Source organism: Augochlora pura, chromosome 9 (genome assembly GCF_028453695.1).
Source record: "Augochlora pura isolate Apur16 chromosome 9, APUR_v2.2.1, whole genome shotgun sequence".
Classification (NCBI taxonomy): Eukaryota; Metazoa; Arthropoda; class Insecta; order Hymenoptera; family Halictidae; genus Augochlora; species Augochlora pura.
The window spans coordinates 12,819,358-12,834,123 of record NC_135780.1 but is presented as its reverse complement, the minus strand read 5'-3'; the positions used below and the strand labels follow the sequence as shown (position 1 = coordinate 12,834,123).

The window sequence follows — 14,766 nt, the reverse complement described above, 5'->3', positions numbered from 1 at the left end:
AGATAGGTCGGCCATCTTGCTACCCTCCACCTCATCCGGAGAACTGTATTATCGTTATTAACTACGTGCTAATTATCCGTTCGTTATCCGACCGAAACACGCAATTAATACCGAGAGGGAAGACGTAGCGCGATCGAAACTCTTAACGCTAATTACAATCGACATTTTTCACCCCTCCCCCCTCCCCCCAACGCGATAGAGATGTGCAACGGCCTTGCACGTCCTGCGGCCATCGCCAGCTGGAATAACAATTTTTCTCGTATCGGCGCGCTGCTTTTAACCCCCTTCCGATAAAACGGTATTGTTCACTTATCGAATTTTCGAAAAATTGACACATTAATTTCATTCAACCCTTAATCGTGGGCACGTATTTCGACATTTTTGCGAACGATAAAATTGATAAAAGAAAACATTGTTGTTACAAAAATACTCCTTTAAAAATCTGTGAACATTTTTTTACCCTCCTTTAAAAATGCCAGAGTTGATGTAAATTAAAAGCAGAAAATTAAAAAAAATTGTTCTTTCGCAGTCCGAGCAGAATACACGTTCCAGTAAAATTCAATTCGTTCCGATACATCGCGGTGAAAGGATGTCGGAAAACCGGTCGGGAATCGCCGCGAACGTAATTCGATTTACGACGATACGAGCTCGTTCCGCGCGGAGTTTCCTGTCCGACGGTAAAAACAATCCGAAGGACGCGAGTTTCGAGACCGTCGCGTCGCGACCGTCGAGGCAATAAGTGGTTCATCTTTGCGAAACCTTAAACGACCGACATGAAACGCGGGCATAAGAGAGAGAGGGAGAGAGAGAGAGCAAGAGAGAAGAAGATGTTTCCGAGCAGAATAAACGTTCTCTCGTGCAGAGTCCGTTATCCTTGAGGAGTGGGTCCTGCTGGCGTGGAATCGCGGACTCGCCCGGCTAGACAGAGCGTCGCGGTGTGATCGATCGGCGGGGAGAGGGGGGATCGTAGCGTTTTTAAATCGTCGCTGTTAAGTCCCCTGAAAATTTCATATCACGTAATATCCCGGCATCCGCGTATCGGGATCGTCCCCTGCGAAGTTATCCGTGTGTTGCATATTTCCGCGAATTCCTCGCGAGCACCGGTTGAAGATACCGGCGGGGCGGTCGAACGGTGGTGGGGGAGGGAGGGGGGGCGGGAGGAGCCGGGAAATTGGAGGAATTACGGGCTGTAGCATTATTGACGGGGCTCTCGAACCTGGGAAACTTTTATTTCCCAATGATCTCGCCGGTATCGGGGACCACGGTATGATATTCTCGCGGCGTTATACCTCCTCCTCTTCCAACTCCTTCCTTCCCCACCCCCGCCCCTTCCTCCGTCTCCGCCTCCCACGCCTCCGGCGGGCACCGCTGATTTATTTTCAATAAATGCTCGAACACTTTGTCCGCCGGTCACGTATTATCCCGTGTCTCCTATTTCGATGTTTGTCCACGCATTGTCTGCCGCGCGCGCCATTGTGCCACGCCAATTGACGTTTTTATGGGGTAGAAATGGGTTAGCTTCTGGATAGATTAATTCCTATTTGCGGCGGGGAACCACACGAGAAACGCTTGTTCTCTTGTTCAGCCGTGCCGGCATTGTACGGTTCGCGTGCTGGGAAAAAAAAATTTATGAGCCAGTTTTATCGAGGCGAAATGGATTGGCCTCTCCGATGGATTGACCGCTGCTCGGGCTGGATTCGCGGGGAAATTAGTTTCACGCGTCTTGCCGGCTTGTCGCGCTAATTAGAGAGCGGGCTGAATCGATGTATAGTACGACGATCTTGACGAGACTTTGGGAAACGCTGGCGCGTAGGAAAATGTTCGATGCGTCTTTTAGTTTATTTGAAATGGATTTCCGATTTGAAAACTGCAGATAACCGTGCAGGTTCCATGATTAGAAATAATTGTTTTAGATAAAATAAAAGACTGATATATCTACGAACGAAATAAAATGTAATATAATATATATCATTTATTCACCCAAATGTCTACCCCGCGACAGTCGCCGACGGCTAATCTCGTCCCTCGAATTTTCCATCGAACGACATTTATAATTTCAGTCCGACAATCGTTCGATCTTATCTCTTGGCAATAATGGTACTATTTATTCTAACGAATGGATTTAATAAACCCGGTAAATTGGAGTTGCCCCCGTGCCGGATAATTTGCGGAAGGTTGTTCGGAAATTAATTGCCGGAGCGTAGTATTTTTGTATGGAATAAAAATCGTCGGCGCTAATTGCGGGATCTGGAAGCTGCGCAGGCGTCGATTTCCTTTTTTCAATCATTTTAACGAGTTGAAAATAGAACAACGGGTGTTGCCAAAGTCTCCGAACGTTTTCGCCAGGTTCGCAGTTGGTCCACGCGTTGTCGCAGCGAATACGCGAAATTAATTATCCCTCGGATAATTTCCGCGCACGGTTTTGAATCAGGTCGCGGGAATTACCGGTCGCGTACGGTAAAAGTAAACGAATTTTCCCGGCGATTACGTTTATTCCGAGCTTTTTTCTCTGTCTGTTCGCCGAGGATCGCCGGGGCCAAGGGTATCGGTTACAATTAAAAGCGGCGGAAACTTTCGACGATCGTCCGTGAAGTTGTACAGTTTTGCGCCGGCCCCGCCGACGCTCGGTAACCGTGTTTGCTCTTCCGAAGTTCGAGTCAAGTTCCGAACTAACAGTGGAAATTTTCATTTCCGCGCGCTTCCACCGTGCGCCGCAACGGGGGGAAACTTTAAAGCCGCCTTTTCCAAATGGCCCGCCGCTTCCGTCGCGCCTATCGCGGAATAATCGTTTTCCACGAGGGGGGTGTCCCGCCAATCGCTGGGAAACGTTCCGCCAATTTTCTCGTCGTTACCCTAATTCGCCTCGCCTTTCGACCGGCCCCGTCCGCAAATCCTGGCCCCCGTTCAGCAGAACAAATTCCACATACCGCCGTCGCCGCTCCCTACTGTCCCAATCGATTTTGTTTCTATTTCAGATTTTCACATCCGCGCACTCTCCCAGGGCGGCGGCACATACATCCTGCACAGTCATTTATTATGCGTGCGAACCACTTCGTTTCGTTCCCGTCCCTATCCGGCCTCCCGGAGGGCGAGATTTCCTGTGCGGCGCGCGCGCCTCGTCTACGCCAGCCGGAAAATAATTCTTCGGTATTCCTGCAGGAGATCGCCGAAAACGTCGACGTGTAAAACTGTCCGAAGAAATTTTACATTTCAATTTTAGAAATTAGAAATTTTAATTTTAAAAACCTGCCTCTCAACAGAGCGAACAATTATGGACCCAAAGTAGCGATAGTTAAATAAAAACTTAACCAAACACCGTGTCTGTGTATTTCTAAATTAGACACGATAGAAAAATAAACTGTTCAACATTTAGTTAGACTGTTTCAGTAACAATCGCCGGAGTCAATTCGCTGTTTAACGTGGTAACAGGAGATATAATTTGACGCGCATCGCGTTAGGAGTACACTAAGTTTGACGTACCACCGCGTTAGGAGTCAATTTGACGCGCGTCGCCGCTCGCGAGGTTAATTCCGCGCTGACCGCGTTTCCGCGTGCAGAATCGGCGGTTTGATCGCGGCGCGCGAAAGTCTGGCAAACAGCACGTCGTCGAGAATGATCGTCTGCGTTACCTCGGACCCTCGGTTTGTTTTCAGACACGGGCTGCGAGCTGACCAGCGAGAGCATGCCGTTGCAGAGCGCCCTGACGGCGGCGGTGCAGACGTCGGTCGGCGTGACGGAGATCAGCCTGACGTCGAACACATCGAGCAAAACTACTAACGAGCAAGTGGCCGAGCTGTAGAGAGCGATAGAGAGCGATAGAGAGAGAGAGAGCGAGAGAGATAGAGAGAGAGAGAGAGCGAGAGATAGATGGATAGATAGAGAGAGATACAGAGAGATATAGAGAGAGAGAGAGGGAGAGAGAGAGGGAGGGAAAAAGAGAAACAGAGAAAGAGAAAGAGCGAGGGAGAAGGGGATAGGTAGAGGCGGCCGTCGTAATTCAGATTTTCAGACAACCCTGGCCTCCGGTTGCACCCTCTGGCAGCCGGCCAGCCGATAAGACCGGCCGGAAGGGTCGCGGGTAGTGAATAGTGCGAATGTGTGCTAATAAAAAGGGGAAGGACAGCTCTCTCTCTATCTCCGTCTCTCTCTCTGTCTCTCCCTAACCCCCGAGACCCTCCTCCGCAGGCCGGTGTCTGGCCATGTTCGTCAGAGAAACGTAGCGCGGATCGGGAGCAGCGGGGCCGAGGAGAATGGACGGCCCGGCCCGATAAGGGAGCGGTTACAAAGAATCGCGACAAAGCTCCTCGCGTGATGTCCGATGCCTCGTGAATCCTCCACGAATCTGGGTAAGCTTAGGTTATTTACTGCCGGTGCTGGAGGTACAGCGGCTCTTCTCTTCGCGGGGGGTCCCCGACACGGTAAAAGCTCGCCTAATTTCGGCTCCCGTTCGCGCAGCACCGAAAAACAACTATCCAAGCGCCTCTTAAAACGCGACAACTTTCTTCAAACCGGACGAAATTAATTGAATATATTTTTAACTGTTAAAAGGACTGGCTTACTATACAGTAAGATTTATTTCTTAATTTTAATGTTACTCGGAATGGCTAAATTAATTGAATACTTTTTTAACTGTCAAAAGGACTAGCTTACTATACAGTGATTAAGATGTATTTCTTAATTTTAATGTTACTCGGAATGGCAAAATTTAGAAATCTCTGGGATGAAAGTCTGAAAATTTCCTCAAAGTCGCGATTATGTTTCGCCATGATTTTAATTAGGCCGAACGAGTTAAGGGATCGATGCGGCTACTTTTGATCTGATAATCTGGACAATCCGGTAGCGATGTTAATCGGATGGTAAAGTGTCTGGGCGCAGCGTTCAATTCGGCAGCCCTCCCCTACCGCCTGCCAATTGTTATAGAAATTGAGGGACGAGGGTGGTCGTTTTACCGTCGAGATTTTAGGGAGTTTAGGGTCGCAATGACTCGCAGACGTGTAAGTATATCATTCGTTCGATTCTTCTCGATTCTTTACAGATTCTTCCGAAAGCAAATTTCAACGAAACAATCCCGCGATTGCTATTCTTTTACCGAAATATCGGAGAAGGAACGAGTGCCATAACCGGGTCGAACGCGCAGCTGAGGTTCCATTTATTCCCGGGTACCCCGAGAAGCAACACTCGCCAAGCCCGCTGTACCTCCACCGTTCGCGTAACAGAGACCAGCGGTGTAACATTGCCGCGAGGAGCGTGACAAAAGACTATAATAGTACGCGCGGAGAAGAAAAAACCTAGATACGCTTAGAAATCGTGTTTGACTGCGGCGTCCACGGTGGTAGACCGTACGAGGCCGACAGGTGTGTGTAATCGGTGGTGAACTTTGTATGTTGTATCGGAGGATGAAAGCCTGCGTTGCCTATTGTCTGTAACGGCGGCGACAGCGACGACGATGCTCCCTTTTCCGATCGTATCATGGTCGTCGCCGGCGTTTTCGTTCGCTCATTATATGTATACCGGTACGTCGGGATCACTCGTATCGCGATCACTGTTGTCGTTATTGTTACTGTTAACGTTTACTTCGTGAATTATATATGAACATGTACACACAGAGAACACACACACACACACACACACACACACAGAAATACACATACCACGTATACAGAAACCGAAGCTACACGGTGTATAGGTATCGACGGCACGAGACTGCGTTTTTGGGAACGGTTTTCCGGAACACGTTCGCACGGCGAACTTTCGATTCGTCGGCGACTGATTGAAGACGAGACACGATTCCGTAACGTTCGCCGCTCTGTTTTGCAAATCGCAGCACCGTTTCCGAGATATCGGTGGTCCGAGAAGCGAAGGGTCGGCTTCCGGTCGATGAATGTTCCGGTCGGAACGACGGTCGCGGGGAAATCGCAGTTACGAACGCGGCCAGTTTTAGCAAAAGAGCCCGAACCTCCCGAATCCGCAAAATGGCAAATGGATTTTACAGTTCGCGTTCGTACTCGTTAAAATTTATATATACATATATATATATAGGGTGCACGCGAGATCCTTTATTCCTTCGAAAACGCGGTTCCCGTTCGAATAAACTCGCAGTTTCGGGCTCGCGGGACGATAAAGGATTTTTGCCGCGCCGCGTCTCGTGTTCGGGCGCGTTTGACGAGCCGTCGATTTTCCAGCGATTAAAATCGTCAATAGCGGAGGGGCAATTTTGCTCCGGTCGCTCGAAAGGCGAGGGTTCAAATAAATTCAACTTAGTTTCGGTCCGCCCCCGCCCCCGAGAACTTTTCCCAAAGCCAAAGTTCTCCCTCCCGCTGCCGGGACAAAAGAACGGCGATCGTCTACCCGTTGTCGGGGTCGTGAAATCCAATTCCCGAGAGATCGGGAAAGACCTTGCGACGGGAGGCAGGGTTCGATTCGCGCCGAAACGATTCCGCCGTTCATTGACCGGGAGTGTGCCGGCTAATTGACAAGATTAGAGCGACAGTATCAGAGGTCTCGATTCAATTACGGCTAATGACGACGAGCGTATTCGAGGTTTTCCGGCGCGCGGGCCCCGAGACGCAACTCACCCACCCCCGCGCGCCGGACTCGTGCCAGGAATTATTCTGTCGGGGAACAACGCCGGTTATTCGCTCGCGCAAATCTAATTAGCTTGTTCCGAGTGATCGACGTTCATTGTCCATTCTTCCCACGTACGGGAACGGAGCAGCGAGAGCACGAGAGAGAGAGAGAGAGAGAGAGAGAGAGAAAGTGAGAGAGAGAGAGAGAGAGAGAGAGTATTTACATTCCGCGAGATGAGTATATAACGCGCGCGCACGTGTCGTAGGCGTATTGTATTATCGCGCGAGATACCTCGCGCGTCTCCTCGAGACGCTATTACCGTAGCTTATTTAACCTGTTAAACGGGCCGACGACGAGAACACTCGTCGCGCCGCTCAACGTCCATCTTCCTTAGCAATGTTTTCAGCGTCGTTACTTAACCCCTTGCGCTACAATAACCAGTCAGACTCGTGATACAAATTTCATACAAGATCTACTAAATATTCAGAAATCAATAATTGCTATCATTGATAAATATTGAACATTATTAATTTCTTCGACATCGTAATATACATAAATTCTTCTCAACGTCTAGAAACAATAGTACACAAAGATAATAAATGAAAGAAAAATTGTCTGGTCCCATTATTAAAAATTTTAAAGACATAAGTATTAATTAACGCGAAAGGAATCGTAGTGCAAGGGGTTAAAACAAGTACACGAAGACCCCGAGTTTGTGCACGGTGACTAAAATATAATTAAACTTCGTCGACCTCCAAATACAATTTTTATACAATTTCGTTCTCTTTTTTGGTACAATTAACTCGCTGTAATTATTTATTGGCCATTGAGGAAAAAACGCGATGATAATTCGTTCGACAGGCATCTCTTATCATTTAACGTCTCCGAAGTGACAAAAAGGCGGAGCGAAATAATTCGGAACAATAGACCGGAAGCGTGGGAGGCGTCGACGAAGGACGTCGAGCGGCGTCGACACCCGGGGTTGCGGGGGTGGGGAGAGAACGACGGTAGATTTTTGGAAACTAGGCCGGCCACGGGACGTGTGCGAACCCGATACACGCTTCTTCTTCCACGGAACGGCGGGTAGACAATAAAACGAGTTCTCGCTTTAAACGCGAACTTCGGGAAACCCCCGCCCTCCCCCCTCCCCCCCGGCCCCCCCGACCAATATCAGGATTTACACTCGACCTGTTCGATCTCGCGCGACACTTCAATTTCGTCGACTAAGGCGGGCAGGATATTTAGTTTCTAGCCGAGAACACAGCCGTCGTCGCACTGCGAAGCCCGAGGAGAACGCGCCGTTTTCACCGCGGCGAGAGAGAGAGAGAGAGAGAGCGCTCTCGAGGAGGGAACCGCCGCCATTGTTCGCGATACATATTTGTAAATCGTGTATGCCGCCCGCGACATCGAATTAAACGGATTTTAACCCTTTCGCTACGGCAGTCCGTTCCGCGGGAGTTGCGCCGGTGAACGGAGGCAACGCGCCGCGCAGTGCGCGTCGGTAGTGTTCGATGTTCGCACTTACGTCTTTAACCCTTTCGCGCCGCATATACGCGGCATCCACTCGACGGATATATCCGCCGTTCGGCTCTGCGAGTTTCCACGTGGATGACGGATATATCCGTCGTTCGGCTCTGCGAGTATCCACGTGGATGTCGGATATATCCGTCGTTCGGAGCGAAAGGGTTAACGAGCTCGCCGCGAGCGCGCGTCCGTGAAACGGAAACACGCCGCCGCGGGAAAGATTTCCCGCCGTTCGATTCTGGAACGGGTCGGGGTTTTGCGTCGCGAGGGGCCTGCCCCGGCGCGCGTTCGCGTCCGATGACGCACGTACGCGTCCTGTGCCACCTCTATCGATCGAACCGTGGATCGTTCGTTTCGCTCGCCGACAGAGACGTTCGAATCGTCGGAGTCGACGTCCCCGAAAAATCGACCGATCGATCTTGGAAGAGTCGATGCAAAAATTTTGTTAATTTACGCGGTAGAACTGTCTTTTCTAACGAACAATTACGAATTTTCTAACGTGCAATTAAAGTAACAGTAATTACCAATAAATTGCCAGAAAAATCAGCCATTAAAAAATCGATTCAAAAAAGATTGATTTCTAGAAAAATTTATTCTAGTAAAAATTGTTTTCATCGCGAATCGAATCGAACATCTCTGGTTTCGAACAACCTCGTTCGCAGCCTGTAAAGGGTTCTGCGAGCACCGTATCCTAGCGGACGAGACACGCGTATATCGGACATTTCTAGTTCAAATTGTTTGCGACTGGATAATCGTGGCTGGACGCGAACGTGCGAGCCGGATCATTGATCCAATTGAGAAAGAGAGAGAGTTCGTATCCGTTGACGCGGGTCAATTTTTTCGTACGAAATCCTCGACGTCAATTGGCCGGAATCGATCGCGGGCCGCGAGAGAACGCTGCGAGACTCGAAGATTTCGATCGCAATTAAGGGAACCGTGATTCGTCCGCCTTCGCGAGCAAGAAACATGGTAATTCGTCGTTTCAAAGTCAATTCAAAGGAAATTCGGTATCGTCGGAAATGGGACGGGTCGCGAGCGACCCGGGACCGGTGGGGCCTGGATCCGAGTGCACTTCGTCATTTTAAACGAAGGTGTGACGCTTCGTCGACGAAAACGCGGAACACACACGGCTCGTTCGATCGTGAACGGGATGAAAATCGCGCGGAATTTATTATAGCGTCTCGTCGGCGACCTAATGCGTCCAAAGCATTGTCTCGGCGCGACACTTGCCGTCGGATCTCGGGCCGGTTCGAATCGATTTTAAAGCGAGACGGTTGCGCAACGTTCACGTAACTTCGAGAGGACTGTAATCTTCGAGGACTACGTTTCTCGGACTGCGCATACGAATGAGAGTGATCGGCTCGCGGAAACGTCTGTGCTGAGAGAAAGAGAGATTGAAAGAACGAGAGAACGAACGAGAGAGAAAGAGAGAAAGAGAGAAAGAGAGAGAGAGAGTATCGTCGAAGCGATGGGGACGTGTGCGTGCACGTGAACCGAACGGTTGAACCGGAAGCATCGTACAAAAGGTAACTTTGTATCTTTTATTATAACACTGAAAGCGTTGAAATAGATTTGCCCCGTCGAAAACTCGAGCTGGTTCCGAGCTCTTCTCTACCCTTTTTTTTTTCATCGACCATCGCGCCCCCACCCCCCTCTCTCTCTATCACCCTTCCAGCACCCCTTTTTCGTCGTCCAAAAAAGAGAAGAAAAAAAAAAGAGGAAGGAATTAATTAAACATCGTTCGCCCGGTCCGCGACGCATCGAAAATATCCCTCTCCGAATAAAATATCGGGGCTCTAATTAAACATACGGTCTCTTTGCTTCGGGTCCGTATGAAAAATTAACGAACCCCGATACCTGGAATCCGTAATTCGCCGGGATACGGGAGAATTCGGGGGAGGGGGAGGAGGAGGAGGGGAGGATGGCCGGACGACCCTTGACGAGGAGCCACGCGGATCTGCGAAAGGGGACAAAAGGTCGAGAAGTCGACCCGCGGTTACCGTTCGTTTCATAATTATTTATGCCCACCGAGGAATTTATAAGTGTCCCGTTGCATCACGTCGACCGGGCTTCTCCTATCAATTATTCGAGATCGTGCCTCGTGGAATATAACGCGAGAAGCGTCGTCTGTAGGTGCTGGACCACGGTCTGTAAAGATGCGAATAAAATGACCTGTATATTGTTTAAAAAATTTTCACACTGCTGCAAAATGTACTCCCAGAATCCAAAATGTCCCCATTTAATTTTTGTGAATTGTTGCAACAATTGATCGTCCAATATCCACAGTATTTAGAGCAAAGATCCTCATCTATTACAGAGTCCTTATATTTATCAGAAAAGATATAGTAAAATATTTTATTGAAACAGAAATAAAATAAAAGAACGTCCTATCCGATATAAAATCATGCAAGAAACCAAGAGCACAGCCAGTTATCAGCGACAGCATAATTCTGGGATTTGACGTTTGGAGTTTCGGACTTCGGTTCATTTACTCCGATCGCTATTGTTCCACGAAACGAGAGCCTCGCAAGGTAAGTAATTTATTTCGCGGGTCATTTCGGTGTAATCTAGCGCTCCGATTCGTTAAGGTGAAAATGCCGGGGCTCGGATGAAGGAGTCTAGTGTTCGCCGGCGCATTTAAATTAATTAAACCGTCCCGCAGTCGGCGACACCGTCGCGTCGCTGAATATTATTTCAACCGGTTGGTAAATTGCGATCCAATTAAGAGGGGGGGGGGCAGAGAGTCGCCACGTGTTCTCATTCTTTCCTAATGATTTTTCCATTAGGAAGATTCCGGCCAGCTGCGAGAGAGCGTTGCCTTTCCAGAGGACGTAGACACACGACCGCGCGCGGGCCGCGGTGGATCCAATCGGTTATGCGTCGCGGAGCACCGAAACCGACTCCGGATAATTTGATTCTCGTTGCCCCGCTAATTTATCGGCCGCCCGAAACCGGGTTACAGTTTCATAAGTCACGAAGCGAGAGTGTCACGCTTGCGTCATCGAATCTACGTATGGATTTTGTCACCGGCCGGCCGGACACCGAATTATTTAACCTCGCCCCCCCCCCCCCCCCCCCCCCTCTCACGTCCCGGCGATAATGGAATCTCTGGCCCCGTAATTTTGAATTTCGCGCCTCGCGAAATCTGTCGGATCACCCTCGTTAGCCCCGCTCTCCCCCACCACCAGTTGCGTGGCTGTTTCGTTTGCGAATTAATTCACGCGACGCAGTAAAGCGACGATCTTTTAAGAAAAATATTTGAAATACCGACTTCGGTGGCAATCGCGGTCGTACGTTATTTTACATTACTGTCGCTGGAGAACAATGCCAGATGGAAGCGTGCTAACGGCGTCTCCCGGGCCACCCAATTAGCTAAATAACTTCTTTCGGTACAATTCCACCGGTGCCGCTTTCCACGCCTTTTTCCATTCGCCGAATCGCCGATTCAGCAGCCGGCCGCGTTAAACGCCGATTATACTTGCGAACGCCGAATCGCGCGCAAGTTATTTATAGCCACGGCCGATAAATCTAGGAGTAAATTTCGGCGCCGATTTCCACGGTATCGTCGCCGCCCGGAAAGAACGTCGCCCCACATTCCGTGATTTACGTTTGGAATTAACGCACACGCGTGCTTCGGCTTCGCGGCGGTTTTCGTCGTCGCTGCCGCGGCACGTGTGCGCGTGCAGGCCGCCATTGTGCCGAGTTGCTTTTGCACTCGGGCGCGTCTTATTACCGGACGACCCATATAAGAATATTCATGACCCGGTATTCGGGAACGGTGGGCCAATTTTCACGGAGAACGAGCTTCGAAAAATAGAAAGTACAAAGGAAAATATTGTATAGCAAGCCGAAACGCGCTGACGCCGCGGTGTTCCATTCGCAAACAGCGAAGTTTGCCGAAGATAGCGGGCAACGCGCGGTTATCGTCGTTCTCCGAGCAATTTAGAACCAACAATAATCGTTATCTGTCGGCCTGCTCCGCGATTTCCATGGAAATCCGATGTGCATTACATTTAAATACAATTAAGGCCGGGCCGCGGCTACAGGACGATTCAACGGAGGCTCGAGCCGTGACGATCGGGGCAAAATGGCGGATCCGAATTATCTCTGACAAAAGTTTATCACGCAATCACAATTACTGTTATTGACACTGGAACCATCCGATGACTCAATTACATTTTGTCTTTCACGGTTACCACAGTCGTAAAAATCAGTAAGACGTCGACGAACTCTTTCATTCGTGCGTGAATACACAAAGCACCGAGGCTGTCGCGATCGTATAAAATCCGCGGAGATAGCTTGAACCAGAGAAAACGAAACCGCGAACCCACTTTTGGAAGCCCTGGTAGTGTCCCGAACCTTGCCCAAGAATTGCCCAAGAATGGCGCATCAAGCGAACGCGAATCCGAAAGAGAGCCGCAATCGCGAGGCGAGTTCCCGTTTGTTTCGTCAGCGGCTATCGCCGTTGCCAGAGGCAGATTGTTTTCAAGCAGCTCGGCATCGCGTTGCGTAACAGGGCAGCAACGCGTGCCGATATCAGCGCGGCAGATAACGAGGCTAAAAGTCGTTCGCCCGATCCGCGGTGTCGACGAGATTTCGTCGCGAGCTGGTCCGTCGGATTTCGAAGAGGAATCGCGGGACGCCTTGTTCACCGTCATGTCGTCTCTACCTTGGCGACTCGCCGCCATCGTTCGTCTGGTAAGACAACACTAGAGCCATCCGTTTCCCCCGAGAGATTGCACGCGTCCCCCTGTGGAAATTCCGGCCGAAAGATCGATCGTACGATCTCGCGGACTATCGTCGCTCTGTTTACAAGCGGCACGAAACGTTGAAACAATTTCGACGGTTCTTCGTGGCACGCGATTCTTCTCGTCAATGCCGTGGAAGTGACGTTTAAAAAAGCAACTCAGTTATTAATTTTCCATCCGCGGAAATAACGAAGTTATTAACCGGTTAGCTGTTGCAATCTCTTGGAGAAGCGTGCAAGCTATTATCATAACCTATTCGAGCGACTTTCCTCGCATTTTATTCAAATGCAGAATTTTTATAGAATATACAATTTAGTAACTAATATCGAAGTAAATGTTCTTATTAAATAACTTTTTGTTCGACGAAATATATTTTTTTAAATCGTTCCCCAGGCAAAAAGTGCACCCTCGAAGGCTAAGGCTTTAAATAAAAAGTATAAGAAGAAAAAATTCCGTGTGCTTGAAAATCTTCAATCGCCGCGCGCGCGCTTCGTAATTTGTTTCACGTCGAGGGTCGCTCGTCGTTTCCGAGCTTGTCCGGGCTCTTTAAAGCGGTGACCACCCCCGGAGGGCCACTCGATCCTGCGGCGCAGGGGTGAAATTATGCGGGGCGGCCGGTGGTAAAGCGATAAACAGGCGGAAATGAAATTAAGACGCGTCGATCAAAGCGCCACCGGAAGCGTTTCACGTTTTCCGACCGGACGGAAAAGAGATCGGATCCGGCGGAATTGCACGGGTTTCGAAGGGTTGCCGGCGCGCGGCCCCCTTTCTCGCTTCCGCCGAGCTCCCTCGAGCCCCCCTCTCCCGCCACGGTCGAATCTCTATCCCGTGTAGAACCAATATCCGGACGAATATTAGTTATCGCACCCGCGTTAACAGTTTCAAAGTTTCGATGCCGATGGAATTGCTGACGGCCGGCATTTGTATCGGGGACGAAGCGGCAGAAAAGGGGGCGGGGAGAAGCCTTTCTGTTTAGCGATTCTCCGAGTCCTTCGGATATTAGTTTGTCGTCTCCCGTGATTCCGAGCCTGCTAATGGCAACCTAATAGCCCGTCTTTTCAACCGCTGCGATCCGACGATGCCGGCAACGCGTTATTAATATTATAATAACGAAACTTCCTATGCCAAAGGTCTGGTCACTTCTCGAAGCCCCGGGGCCGAATGCTGCGCCGATTTATTTCTCCATTCTCACGGGAGTACATCTCGCGGGATCAGTATTTTATTACCGAGTCATTATTTATGATTAGTTATTGTTGGAGTCTTTCGTAGGCAATAATTAAATAAATTCGAGCAAGCATTTAGGTAAAAATAGCAAAACTATTTTATTTAACTCGCTGTTCAATTCAATCGCCTACGATTCGATGATCCGTCGAACGGTTCTTCGAGACGGTCTGTTTGAAATATTTTCGCGGCAAAATAACAAGCTGTCGCGCGAATTATTGCAGCCCCGGGAACGCAAAGTCGCGCCGTGATTATCGTGTATTTGCGAGATGGAAATATCGCGACGTTAATGATCCCGCGGAAGGTCGGATCGCGATTCAATCTGCGACGGGGGGGGGGGGGGAGAGAGATCGGTTCGACAGCTAATTTCGTTGCTCGCGCGTGGGAAAATATATTACAATTACTGTGCTCGTACGTCGATCTGGAATATAATAGTCGTAAAACGCGATGAATTTTGTAATTGTTTAATGGCTCACCGGTGGCAGCGATTCAATTATCGGCTCCATTAAGATTAGCGCCCGTCCGAAGCCTGAGAACAAATCGTTGGTAATCGATCGATTTAATTAAGGGATCGGATTATAATTATCCGGGAGCTGTTCGCAGTGCCTTCGAGTCGATTACGATCATTATTTATGCCGCTCTTTCGATCCCCGCCATGCTTCTATCATAGTTCGCGCTGTCCGTTGTTTCGCGATCGAATTGTCTC

At 49.5% G+C, this 14,766-nt stretch overlaps 1 protein-coding gene across 1 annotated transcript in view; it reads left to right on the top strand.

Moving 5' to 3' along the window:
• Positions 1 to 3,806, top strand: part of LOC144474939 (metabotropic glutamate receptor-like) — a 9,929-nt gene extending 6,123 nt beyond the window's left edge. Inside the window, exon 4 of the mRNA XM_078190352.1 lies at positions 3,654 to 3,806. Coding sequence (XP_078046478.1) covers positions 3,654 to 3,799 — 146 coding nt within the window. The 3' untranslated portion in view covers positions 3,800 to 3,806. The remainder of the gene's footprint in view (positions 1 to 3,653) is intronic.
• The last annotated feature ends 10,960 nt before the right edge of the window (positions 3,807 to 14,766 follow it).